This window comes from Populus alba, chromosome 6, assembly GCF_005239225.2.
Source record: "Populus alba chromosome 6, ASM523922v2, whole genome shotgun sequence".
Lineage (NCBI taxonomy): Eukaryota > Viridiplantae > Streptophyta > Magnoliopsida > Malpighiales > Salicaceae > Populus > Populus alba.
Genome location: NC_133289.1, coordinates 20,432,132 through 20,445,793, shown reverse-complemented (window position 1 = coordinate 20,445,793; position 13,662 = coordinate 20,432,132). Strand labels below are relative to the sequence as shown.

The window sequence follows — 13,662 nt, the reverse complement described above, 5'->3', positions numbered from 1 at the left end:
CTGTGTTTCAATTTACATGGAAAAGGGAAATAATTAATGAAAAACAACTCTGAATGGAGGAATGCCTCATAATTCATTATATTAAAATAAAGGTTTCACATAGTTTGCCATATTGAGTCGTATGAACACCCCAATGAAGCTACTATATTACTATTGTCAAAACCAAACAGTTCTAACAACTGTTGGATTGATTTCTTTGGAGATATTTGAAATATTTGTTTTTAATTATCCTATACAGCAATTCCCCCCTCTCCCCCACCAGCAAAGGTACGAGGCCTCAATTTTTGTTAGCCACCCCATGCCCATGAAGAAATCTTGCATTATCCTCGGTGTAGACATGAGTCTCGTTCATCAGCCTGAGACAGGAAACAAGTTGAGAATCATAATTAGCTGGTGGTCAAGTGTTAGCTAGGCAATGAATTCAAACCAAAATAATAACAAGGAAATCATTAAGTCATGGAGAACAATAAATTTAAAAACTTACGATTGCGAAACAGCCTTGTTCAGGGTGGCGGAGGAGAGGAATGCAGCACCATTCAGAAGAAGTAATTCACCATCAATTCTTTCATCAACCCTCCTGTCTATCTCCTCAGCATTGAAACAGAAGGGTTGGTCTGAGGCCTGGGGTCATACATACAAGTCTTTAGCATTAGCAAAATTCTCACAGATAGTTTTTCTTGTACACGAGATTTATAATTTATACGTATCTCTCTATCCAACACAAAGGTTGGATTTACCTACCATAACCCATCCCCAAGTATCAGCAAAAGATGGCACATGAGCACTGTATGCAACCACGTCTGGGAAAACACAGGCATAAGAAGCAGGTTATGAATGTGTGATACTGATGCATATAAGAGTGTTTAAGGACTCTCTGGATATAATTGTTATGTTTGCTTACAGACTTACATTTGAAGACTTGTTTGATTGTGTTGTATATAGAGGAGAAGACCTCCTTGTGGGTGAAAACTCCTGCTGGTCCAGCCTACACAATAAAAACATCACTCAAATTGGATTATTATGGACATTATATTAGAAGAGGAACAGCAGCAATTACCTTGCAAGAGTCAGATTTAAGGTAAAAGAACAGAACTTTCTTACCTGAGTAACAAAGATGCCATTGTCATTCAGTTTAGGCTTCAGAATTTGCTCATAGAAAGATTTTGTGTAGAGCTGATAGCAAGGCCCTCCTTCAACTGGGTCTGCCAAGTCTCCAACTATGACATCAAACTTTTCGTTTCTCTTCTCTATTTCAGCCCTTTAAAAACAAAATAATTTCTAGCGTAAGTAGCTGCTTATAAAAAACGACTAAATCAAAATATAGTTAACAAAATCTAGAGAATTGGAAGACAAGGGAGCTTACTTGGCATCATTAATGACTAAATCAAGCTTCTTGTTCGAAAATGCTTCTTGATTTACTGTCAGATGTCTACGACAGAAATCAACAACTTCCTGGAATTTACAAGTGACTCTGGATAAGTACTTGTGTCTTACAAGTGGATGCACACAAACAAAACACAAACATTAATTACCTGGTCTATATCACACATGACTACTTTTTCTATTGACTTGTGCTTGAGGGCTTCTCTTGCAGCAGAACCTTCTCCACCTCCCATTATGAACACATTCTGAGGGCTGAAAAGATAAAAAAAAATCACTCTCTTAGCAAAAAGATAACATATCAGCTCTTAATGTAATTACCAACAAATGGAGTTTCTATTGCTAATATAGAACAATCATTTATTTTTGACCCCTCGAATAATTTAATTTGAAGTCACCTAGCAACATAATTAGTCATTGGAATGAATTGTTTTGCAGTCATAATTTATTAGGATTGTGATTCTTAATCTTCTTTACCAAATACCATTGTTCATCATTTAGTTCACTACTAATTAGTTCCACTTTCCTTGTTGCTTTCACCTAGCTAAAGACTAAGGGAAAGTGCAATCCAAAACTAATAACATAGCCAAGGATCTATGTAGAATAATTCGACTCACTTGGAGACCATGCTCCATTAGAAAAAAAATGCAGGTCCCACCAAATAAGTTGGTTCTTATCTCTTGTAAAAAGATCGATGTATCTAACCCATAAATTGTAGCTCAATGACATGCTATTGTTCCCATCACTAAGATTTGAGTTTGAGTCCTCTTGTACAATTTTTTTTTCTTTATATATATATATATATGAAAGAGAGATGAAAGAAGATGCACCTGATACGTTGAATAATTCGTCCACAGATCTAAAACTAAAATCTGTAAGCAAAACTAGACTTACTTAGGGTGGCAGAGCAGAGCAGGGTGAATTAAACATTCATGATAAATAAACTCATCCACTTCGGCACTCTGCATCTTGCCATCAATCACCAAAACCTGCATGAAACCATCCCTTAATTAGGATATTTAACAATGGAGACTGATAAACAAGAAAGAAAGAAAAAAAACAAGAACAAGAACAAGAAGAGGCTTCCGTAAACACAGTACGATATCTAGTCAAGTCAAAAGTTCAGGAGGTACTTACTTTTCCAAAACGCTTGGTGTCCAAAAGAGTTATGTCCTGGTACTCACTAGTCACCTTGCACAGCACGCTGTTGAGAGATATGTAGTTGATTCTAAAATTAATTTCTTAAATCCATTAAAGAAAAAATATTAAAACCCAGTATCCCGTTTGTTTCGCTATTGTAATTGATTAGTGCAGTTCGCTGACATAATTAATATGATTGTCTTGGTTAACAGGGATTGAGTTTTACTTTTTTATTTTATTTTTGTCTCCAAATATGCATTAGAATAAATCAAACCTATGAAAACAAAATCTAACGTAAACCTTAAAACTCATGAAAAACTGAAGAAGAAGAAGAAAAGAAGCTGCTGCACCGCAGTTTGAGATGGCATGCATGCATGCTTGTGGTTGTGGCATAAACAAACCTGTTCAAAGCAAAAGACCATTTGAGGTCTTCATCAATGGATTCTTCAAACCAAGAAGAATCATTGTGAGTCTGATCATCAGAAGGAGTTTGATTGATTCCATCACAGATTTTAGACAAACCATTTGCATAGATGATCTCAACTGCCTCAGTACCCATATTCAAATGAAAAGCCAAAAACAACAAGAGAGCGAAAGGATAAGCAAGATATCAAAGAAAAAGAAGTGAAAGGAGGAATTGTGAGGGTTGGTATTGCAAGAAAGTGTGCCTTTTTATAGCAGTAACAGCTCAAATTAAAAAGAAAAAGGACATCTTTATCAATATTGATATATAAAATGGAAAAATATAACATGCAGACGGCAGATTTTTGGCTAGGTGGTGGGGGCAATGCGTGAGGAGGGTGGATAAAGGAGAGGACAAAGTGTGTTTACAGAAAAATCATGTATAAACAATTACCGCTACATAAATAAAATTTAATTTCAAATAAACTTTTTATATAAACAAATGAGATGTTATTTATTTATTTATTTATAGAAGACCAGTCATTTAAAAATCGTAGGACCCACACATTACCATTTATAAATCGACATATTAATTTCTATGAAAATTTAATATGATTGTTTTTTTGTAAATTATTTCCCTGTATTAAGATACCATTTGGCTACGTGATTAGCGTCTTGTTTGCTAAAAAATTATTTTTTTATTTTTTTGATATACTAATATTAAAAATAAATTTTAAAAAATAATAATAAAGTATTATTTTAATATATTTTCAAGCAAAAAACACTTAAAATCAACTACAACCACTATATCAAACACTACCTAAAAACCTTAAAGTGGTTTGGTATCATTTATGTTTTGTGTTTTTGATTTTTAAAAGTTGAATTTGAAAATATAAACAGAAAGTTTGTTTATATTTCAAATATGTAAAAATCCAAATAATTGTTTTTAGGTTTTTTTAAAATTTAGAAAATTAATTATTTTTTTCATTAAAAAAAAACTCACAACAATCAAGTTTTTTTGTTTAAAAACAAAATAAAAAAAATACCATAAATGATACAAATAGACCTCTTAATAATTGATATGACAAGTTAATCAATGATATTATATAAGAAACTAAATAATTAGTTAATCAACTTACTAGACCTACAAGTATTTAGGCTCAACATGTAACCGAGCTCAAGAGAGTTGAGTCTCACATATTGTCAGACCCATAAATGTTTGGGTTCAGCATATAGTTGAGCCTAAGGGTGTTAAGTATGGTATCTTACCAAATCCACATGTGTTTAGTCTTAGCACGTAACCACGTTCAAGAAAATTGAGTCTGACATCTTACTAGACCTGCATGTGCTTGGACTCAGTGCATCGCTGAGCGGAAGAGAGTTGTGTCTAATATCTTATCAAACCATATGCGCTTGGACTTGGAATGTTGTCAAGTATAAGAGAGTTGGGTTTAATATCTTGCTAAACTCACAAGCGTTTAGGTTCAGAACGTTGCTAAGTCCAAGAATATTGGTGTTAAAGAATCATCTTAATCTAAAAACTGAAGTTGTTAGGTGAAGTCCCAATATATGATTTATATTATTCTATAACATACCCCCTCAAATGAAAGTTTTTTGAGCTTGAAACTTGCACAAAGTCATATTATCTTGTGTTTAATTTTTTATCAAATAAATAAGGATGGTGAAATTCGAACTCGTGATCACTTGGTCATCAAAACTCTGATACTATATCAAAAAACTATCTCAACCTAAAAACTTAAGTTATTAGGTAAAGTTCCAAAATATAATTTATATTATTCTCTAATAATTGAATTTGACATTTTATCAAACCTACATATACTTGGTTTCATTGAATAATTGAACTTAAGAATGTTAGACTTGAAAATAAAACTATATCAACTTGTCCTTGTTATTTTGTCTAGCTTATTCATCACTTATGATTTAACAGTTTGGTTGATTTTATAGATGCATTCATGTCGTGGAATGCATTTAAAGTTGGTGGAGAATCGTTGTTAATTAGCATTCAATAACTATTACTTGAATTATTTAACTTATGGAATTTGTGATTTTTAGCATTAGGAGTTTTAAAATATCATCGTCATGCACAAATTTTTTGGATTTCACCTAACAATTTAGGTTTTTGGATTGAATTGGTTCTTTAATATGATATCAAAGTCTTGATGATTAAGTAATCAACAATTCAAATCTTACAACTCTATTTTTTTTTAATATACTATTACTTATAAACACGATAGAATTACACGAACAAGTTAATAACAAGTGAAAAAGAAACAGCAGAAAAGAGTATGTTAATGGTGGGATCCATAATAACACACTGTAAATGCTAGATATAATTAATATGAAAGGATCGATCCACCACCTCTTTTTCAATCATGGTGGATCGATCGCATGTTTATATGAAAGAGGGAAATACATTTCTTAATATTCACAATAATTTCTCCATGCATAAATGATTTAACATCAAGCAATTTATCAATAAAAAAATCATTGGGTTGGTGAAACGTGGGGCCTCACTACTCAATTTTGATACGTTGTTGCCTTTTATAATTCTTTTCTCATGCTATAATTAATAATATCACTAACTAGCTTAACACTTCTTGAAATTATTATTATTATTATTTAACCATCTAACTATGAGGTATTCATCTCAAATCGATGAAACAAATTCATAAGAAAGCTGAGATTTGATCAAACAAACACAAAAGAATACCATCTTCAAGATTCTCCATAGCAATCGTCCTAGTAGTTTTTTTTTTTTTTTTATCTTGAAAAAAGGAAAAAGAAAAGATAACACTCATTCGGGAGTTTTGAGGAAAAAAAACAGATTGGATTAGTTTTGGATGATGCGTAGTCGATCCTTTGCCTCTGCTTGTTATTCTTAGTGGGTGTTGTTACCACTTCCAAAGCCTACCAACAAAATGAAGTGCCATTTGTGGGTCCGACTAGTTCTGTGGGAGGGGAAGCCATTGTTGAGGCGTGGGGTGACTCCACTAAAACAAGGAGGGTGGGTAGATCTTGTGGAGAGCCCACTCTTCCACACTATCTCCCCCTCTCCTCTTTTTCCATCATCATATCCTCGTGTCCTTGCGTGCATTTGATCTTCAAGACCCATTTGCCTTCATCAATCTTCATAATACCAAAAACATTTTCCAGCTTTACCGTTAAAATGTATGAAACCTTCCCCATGAGTTGTCATTTAATTAATATTAACCTTGTAAATATTTAACTAAGTACTTGCTCGTTTAAGAGTTATCAAAAACCATATTAATCCAATAATTTAAACTATTAAATGAAGTTTTAAGATATAATTTATATTATTTTCTAATAAATTCTCTCAAATGAAAGTTTTTATACTTGAAACTTGTACATGTTTTTATTACCTTGTGCTTAATTTTTATTACATAAATAGAGATGATGAGATTTAAATTTATGATCACTTAATTATCAAGATTCTGATATTATATTAAATAATCATTTCAACACAATAACTTAAATGGGACAATGAGAGAACGAATTTGCCATACATTATCTCTTACCGTATTGGATTAAATGGGACAATTAATTTAGATATTTAGACAAAAAGAAGAGAAATATTCACTCGAAGACTTGAGGGGGGCAAAGTGGTCAAAGAAATGAGATGTGTCGTGTAGCACCGAAATCAAAGTGCTCGCTTGTTTCCACTTTTTCCTGTAATGGGGAGACAAGGGTACAAGAATATTTAAAAAAGAATCGTAAAGATGTTTTGGTTATAGTTCATTGCAAGGGCGGCTCCAAGGTCACTTTCGTAGCCTTTGTGCTGTGCTATCTCTGAAAAGGCTGAATCCACCTTTCTCTAGCTAATTATCCCAGCAAGTCAATTACTGTAATAACCCAGCTAAGCAGATGACGTCCCCAGCATGGGTCAAGCCTCTTCCACCCCATTTTTCTCCTTCCATGCTCCATTTTAATGTCAATGTTTAGCATGTTTCGATCTACTAATGATGATTTATTTGCCCTTTTTGTTCTTCATCTTTCAACGAGAGATAGCCAATGCAGCAGATTTATAATCTTCATTTGCGGCCGCAAATTGCTAGCTACCAAAGGTCAACTAAGCGATGTTACACTTGAGAAACAGAAAATCAACCTTGTTTTGAAAATTATGTCTTCAATGTAGTACAAAGTTGATAAAAAAATCTCCTTGCTTTAGCCATCCCAAAATCTTGAGAGTTTCGCTTTAATGCAATAGTGGCACAAGTGTATCACGTTTTTGCGGTGGTAAAGTGTTTCTTTTTTAAATTTACTTGATAGCTTCGACTTAATGTGATAGTGGCATAAGTGTAAAAGTTTTCATGGATATAAAGTGTTTTTTTAAAAAAAAAAATTTAAATATGTAGATTGTTGTGATGTGTTGATGTTAAAAGTAATTTTTATTTGTGTTTTTATATTATTTTGATGTAATTAATATTAAAAAATATTATTTTAATATATTATAAATAAAAAATATTTTAAAAAATAATTATCATCCTATTAATTTATCATGAGATGGAATGATCGGACTGCATCCGAAGCGGCTTTGCGATCGCAAACCACCGAGGAAGCATAACCACGCGAGCCCAAAACCTGCACGGCACTGCCGTGGCACAACTCGACAACAAAAAATAGAAAATTGAAGAGCATAATTCTTTCCACTGCCAAACTCCATCGAAATCCAAGAACCCATTTTCTTTTACTAAAACTCACGTCGACAAGAGAGAAAAGGAGAGTTTTAATATTGCAGTAAAACCGTAAGGTCCACTAGTGAGCAACGTTAAATTACACTATAAAATTCGACAAAAGATTTGAAAACCATTAGACTCAATATCCTCCTTTTCGTCTGTTTGGGGGGAGAAGTAATGGAATCATGAATCATTACAGATTTTGTTTGTCACTGGCATCCGGCGTGCTTGGTGCTTCCCACTAGCATTATTCATAAGCAAAACGAAATCCTAAATACAGAAAATCCTCAATAATGGATGTTGGGGACAAACTCATTGTCAATTCCAACTTTTGGCGTGTGGGCAGCTTGGTGCTCCAAGAACTATCTCTCCCTCTTTCTTTCTTTTTTCTTTTTTTTTTGTTAAACTCTCAAGGTGTCTAAAAAAGAATGGGAGTTCTTGAGTGACATGCCGTCAAAATGTCCTGCACACGTGCTGATAGTGCTTGAATGTGACCTAATAAAAAATGATGCTAAATGTGATAAGGTTTCCAAGCTTTCCTAGGAGACCAAGTGGCTCGCTTGCTGATATTTTTGTTGCCGTTAGAATTATTAGTTATGATCACCTCAAGTGAGAGTGACCAAACTAGAATTGGCTTCCATGATATTGCCAACTCATGCCTGAAGATTTTGGTCAAATCCAAATAATCCTTTTTCTTTTGTGTTTAGCGTGCTTCGCATGGTACTCGCTTGAGCTCCATTGGGTTTTGGAAATTGGTCGCATTATTTTAGACTTTAGTGCTCGCTTTGGCTACTTGATTATGATTCCATAACATGTTCGTGGTGGCCTCTGGTTCTTGACATCGATCCAGGCCCTCCTTTCACTTCTAGAGATTCGTTTTCTTCCAATATCCATCATCTTACTCACTGAGTTCATGTTTGTGCTGCTTTCCCCCCCTAAGAGAACTCGACTCTAGAGTCAAATCTCTATTTTCGGTGCGTTTGGAGCTTAGTCTGTTTATTTATCTTTGTTGTACTGAAAATAATAATCTTATAGTGTACACCTCACGTGCCTCCTTTCTCCAAAATCAGAGCGAAATAGGTTATCATCTTGTTCTGTCACTTAGTCTGCAATAGATCCAAGTTATTCTTGCTACTGTTTTTTTTTACGATGTTTATGCAGTTTAAAACTGTTATTTGATTGTTTTTATTATTAGTAGTAGTAGAATTTCTTGTGCTGTTCTACACTTTCATGAATCTCTAGTCTTTGTGTTATGATGAAAGTCTTACGTAAGAGACTAATAAATCAGATCTCTTGTTTGAAAAAGAAAAAGGGTATGAAGTGAAAAATCAAAGTTGCAGAGATATTGAGTCATCTACTTGTAGATCTGAATTTTAAATCTTTAGAAATCTAAGTTTTGTTTTGCTTTTTCTGAACATTTTTAGTTGAATGCAATTTTTATATTTGACAAACAATTAGATAAAAGCAAGTCATTGGGAAGAAGAGAGAGTGTCCACTTGTCAAATAATATACAAAGCACTAAAAAAGCATTTAAATATTCGGAATTTTTTCTCATTAAATAGTATAAGATATACGACATCGTATTTTGTCATTAATTTAAACCAGCGATTGACAATTTATCCAACTCTTAAACATCTTTTGCTGAGAAATTTCTTGCACATAACTTCTGTCAATCGGAACAACAGCAATTTTATCAATAGCAAACATAGCCGAGGGAGCATGGACGAGGACAAGATCAAAGTATCCTATCCAAGGAGTGTTCTCTCCACCTATCCCAAGTTTTTTTATTGGATAATTTACTTTATATAGATTTTGATTGGGATTGTGTTTTCAAAAACATGGTTAGCATCTAAAGCCATGATATTAGAAAAATCATTAAATTTTAATTTTATCAAGACTAAGATTTTAAGGTCTACTTGTTAATAAAATATAACTAAATATTACAGACTCACAGGCTCAAAGTGTACTCTCTTTTAAAAACATAGTTTTAAAAGAGTTACCAAACACTACTTTTAACCTACAAACACTTGGATCTGTTTCTTATTGTGCTTTTTAATATTGTATTTTTTTATGTTTTATAAATTCAATTATTTTGAATATATTTTCAAATAAAAATAATTACTTTACCACTCAAATAAATTTTTTAAAAAATAAACACTTTAAAAAACAATCTCACCAAAGCCATAAAAAACAAACTCCCAGCACACTCATGACTATTCTCTGACATTACTAAGATCAATGCTACAATACCGCAACTATAAGGATTTTTCATGAATAACTAAAACAAGAATACAACAACGATAAACAACTAAAGGATGAACTTTCTGTTGTAAATGAAAATCTTAGAAAGAAAATGCACTTGTTTAATCATCTTGCGACAAACCTTAGTAGCAGAAAAAGGGCACAATTTTGGAAGCTATAAATAGCAAAATACCAAATTAAATCTTGGTTTGTAAAAGTAGGCTACAAAAAGAGACTCTTCATAGATAGTCGAGAATAGGAAGCAACCGTACTCGACATTTATGCTAATGCTACTGGAATCTCGATATTGGTTGTCATCACTGGTGGAGCAACATACTCTTCTTCTTCCTTGGGAGGATGGATGGTGACCAGATCAGGTAGTGGAGTCATTGGCCCCACCTTGCCCTTGGGATCCCAGTCAAGCATGATCTTGACCTTGATACCAAGCACTCCCTGTTAAATGTGGTTACACAGAGCACAGAAACCCAATGAGATACACAAGAAAACAAGCCAAGAAAAAATGGAGACAAACAATGAGCAACTTCAATCCACGAGAGAAACATACGAGGCTACTGACCTGTCTAAGAAGAACATGCCTAACAGCTGAATCAATATATTCTTTAACAGGTTGGCCAGAGGATATCATGTACCCATCCTTAAATTTCATGGATTTGGCACGCTGTGCCCTAAGCTTTCCACTCACAATAACCTGAGAGAGAGATTACCCGAGAATCAAACTTGCAAAGATTTACACTTGTATGCTCATAGAATACAAACAATAGAAGAAAAGAAATGCAAGAAAACTTTGGAGCATACCTCACATCCTTTTGCCCCACTCTCCATCACAAATCTCAGGACACCATAGCAAGCCCTGTGAACATGTTGTAAATTCAACCACAAACTCCAAAAGGGACAAAAATGCAATTTAAACAGATAAATAAAAGCATAACAAGTGCCTTGAGACATGAGGTATGAAAGAAAAACCATGCCCCTCACTAGTTTCGATAACCCAAACAAATCATAAAAAAACATGGGCACCCAAAATTCACCCAAAATTCAAAGACAGGTTTGATATGAAACCCCCCAGGCTAATCTAGTATAACAGGAGAGAAGAGAAGACAATGCTCATATGTTAAGCACAAAGAAAAGTAGAAAGGCAACATAGCAAATTCATGACGGAACCGTGTGATATATGAGGTCACCTTTCATGCATCATGCATCATGCATCTTTATCTGACTTTCAAATAGATAAAACACCACAGTTGTAGAATACTCTTCTAAACTCCGGGCCCTTAAATTGCAGAGCCAGAAGCTGGACATACTCAAAACAATTTTCTTGAGCATTGTTAGGAACCTTAAATGGATGCCATTTGTATGCTGCATGATTCTCCAAATAAAAGCTTATTCGTACAATGTGACATTTACCATCCAAAATCTCATGCAAGGAAAGACATCCATATTCCTTGTACACTAAGGAAATAGATGGCAAGACCAAATATTGTCATCCTCCGACACGAGATGGAGATTTGTACAAACCAACTCGCTATAAAGATGACTTCATCAAAACAAAACAGTTAATACATAACACTACACCATATAACTAAAAACATCAAAATTCATAACATAAATATGATATATGCAATATAAATGATGCTACTGTAGATAAAAAAGTAAACATGCAAACATGATGTTATGTGCTTATTCATAAAATGTAACATCTACCATCCAAAATCTGGAGCAAGGAATGACAGTCATGTCCTTGGATACAAAGAAAATTGATGGCAACTTTAAATATTGTCATCCTCCGACACGAGGAGGAGATTTGTGCAAACCAACTCGCTATAAAGATGACTTTGTCAAGACAAAATTGTTAATACATACACCATATAACTAGAAACATAAAAATTCATAGGATAAATATGATATATGCAATATAAATGATGCTAAAAAGTATACATGCAAACCTAATGTTATATGCTTATTCATAAAATGTAACATCTACCATCCAAATTCTGGAGCAAGGAATGATAGTCATGTTCCTTGGATACAAAGAAAATAGATGGCAACCCTTAATATTGTCATCCTCCGACACGAGATGGACATTTGTTTATAACCAACTCGCTATAAAGAAGACTTTTTCAAGACAAAAATGTTAATACATAATACTATATCATGTATAATTAAAAACATAAAAATTCATAACAAAAAAATTTTTTTTTTTAAAAAAAAAGCAATATCAATGATGCTAGCATAGCCACACAAAAAAAGCAAAAGAAGATAAGTGTTTCCTACCATGCAGGACACTCTAGAAATAAATGTTTATTCATGAAATGTGATATCTACCATCCAAAATTGTGCAATGAATGACTTTCATTCCTTGGATAATAAAAACATAGATGGCATTACCAAACACAAGAAGGACATTTGTAAATAACCAACTTGCTATAAAGATGACTTCGTTAACACAAAATAACTAATATATAAAACAAAACCATATAATTAGAAACATCAGAATTCATAACATTACAGAACATGAAAACACCAACAGTCAATTATCAAGTATGCTGATATGCAAACCAATGCAAAGAAACTGAATAACAATCACCTAATAACAAATCAACCAATATAGTTGTAAAATTGCAATATACCTGCGAACCGCAAGACCTCCGAGAAGCTTGTAACGAAGAGACTCAGCCTGAGCAATGGCACAGAGACCCCTGTTGTTAACTTTCTCAGCATAGAGCTCCACACCATTCTCAGGAAACTTAAAACGTTTCTGAACAACGGAAGTCAGCTCCCTGATCCTCCTTCCCTTCTCACCTAAAACATACACAAAAGAGTTGAAACAAAATTAAATCCATTCAATTATATAAAAAATTATTTATTGATTACAAAATAACCTCAAAAACAGAAAATGTATTGGCTAGAATCAATTGTGGAAATACAGAATAAACAAAAATATGGAAGAATATGTGAATTGAGAGCCCATATGATTTATTTTTTCGTCAATGACATCAACTATAAATTTGGTTAAAAAGTATACTTCATAGTATAGCGAGATAAAAATAACAAAAAATATTGAACTCGCCGAAACACAATACCAATTGAAGAATACAGTGTATGGAATCAATCGTTGTGGTCTCAAAATACAATCATTAGCTCCTAAGAAAAAGCCTCATCCTCATCAAGATTAAAACCAATTTTGACAACAATAAAGGCATCAAAAAACATCTATCTTCCCTTGTCTTGCATTCAAGCTACGAATCTTTTCATCCATTTTTCAGCATCTAAAGGCTAAAGAAACAGAGAAACACTCACTCATAATAATAATAATAATAAATAATTCATTTACCAAGAACATTTTGAGTACGAGTAGCCCTGATGATGATCTCAGTGCGCATCGGAGTAACCCTAACTTCAACACCAGAGTATCCATCCTCAGCCAATTCTCTGGTCAATACCTCATTCAGCTCTGCGTAGAAAACTCCATCCGCAACAAACTGAAAAATAATAAAAATAAGTAAAAAATTACATGAAAAATAACAACAGATCTTATTTAATAATTAATTGATAGAGAACTGAAGAGCAGGGAAGGAAATTGGAAATTACTTTGCGCTTCTTACTGATTTGGGTAGCCATGATTGGGGGAAACTGGAGATTTAAGAAGCAACGGCGCTTTTCAGAGTGAACTGCTGTAGGTTAAGCGCAGAAAACCCTAATATTTCAGTGGAAGTAGGAATGGATGCGTACTTGTGTATAAAAAGGGCTAGGGTTTTTTGCGATC

General features: G+C 33.5%; 2 protein-coding genes across 2 annotated transcripts; both read right to left on the bottom strand.

Moving 5' to 3' along the window:
- Positions 1 to 54: 54 nt before the first annotated feature.
- On the bottom strand, positions 55 to 3,166 carry LOC118030740 (thermospermine synthase ACAULIS5). Its single transcript, XM_035034968.2, has 10 exons — positions 2,922 to 3,166; positions 2,518 to 2,584; positions 2,275 to 2,369; positions 1,533 to 1,635; positions 1,364 to 1,452; positions 1,102 to 1,258; positions 910 to 985; positions 742 to 800; positions 485 to 621; positions 55 to 356 (listed from the first exon to the last, which is right to left on the bottom strand). The coding sequence occupies exons 1-10, from the start codon at positions 3,077 to 3,079 to the stop codon at positions 278 to 280; spliced, it is 1,020 nt and encodes a 339-aa protein (XP_034890859.1). The 5' UTR covers positions 3,080 to 3,166; the 3' UTR covers positions 55 to 277.
- Positions 3,167 to 9,946: 6,780 nt separating this feature from the next.
- LOC118030739 (small ribosomal subunit protein uS3x-like) lies at positions 9,947 to 13,648 on the bottom strand. Its single transcript, XM_035034966.2, has 6 exons — positions 13,488 to 13,648; positions 13,231 to 13,378; positions 12,527 to 12,698; positions 10,695 to 10,749; positions 10,456 to 10,587; positions 9,947 to 10,331 (listed from the first exon to the last, which is right to left on the bottom strand). The coding sequence occupies exons 1-6, from the start codon at positions 13,515 to 13,517 to the stop codon at positions 10,158 to 10,160; spliced, it is 711 nt and encodes a 236-aa protein (XP_034890857.1). The 5' UTR covers positions 13,518 to 13,648; the 3' UTR covers positions 9,947 to 10,157.
- Positions 13,649 to 13,662: the final 14 nt, after the last annotated feature.

Excerpts from the sequence above, each read along its gene's own strand:
- LOC118030739 (XM_035034966.2), bottom strand. The coding sequence starts at position 13,517 with ATGGCTACCCAAATCAGTAAGAAGCGCAAA. Across the intron at positions 10,750-12,526 it reads GGAGGTCTTGCGGTTCGCAG|GGCTTGCTATGGTGTCCTGA; the intron begins GTATATTGCAAT and ends ACATGTTCACAG. Across the intron at positions 10,588-10,694 it reads GTGGGGCAAAAGGATGTGAG|GTTATTGTGAGTGGAAAGCT; the intron begins GTATGCTCCAAA and ends TCTCTCTCTCAG.
- LOC118030740 (XM_035034968.2), bottom strand. The coding sequence starts at position 3,079 with ATGGGTACTGAGGCAGTTGAGATCATCTATGCAAATGGTTTGTCTAAA. Across the intron at positions 2,370-2,517 it reads ACACCAAGCGTTTTGGAAAA|GTTTTGGTGATTGATGGCAA; the intron begins GTAAGTACCTCC and ends GGTTTCATGCAG. Across the intron at positions 1,259-1,363 it reads TTAGTCATTAATGATGCCAA|GGCTGAAATAGAGAAGAGAA; the intron begins GTAAGCTCCCTT and ends TTGTTTTTAAAG.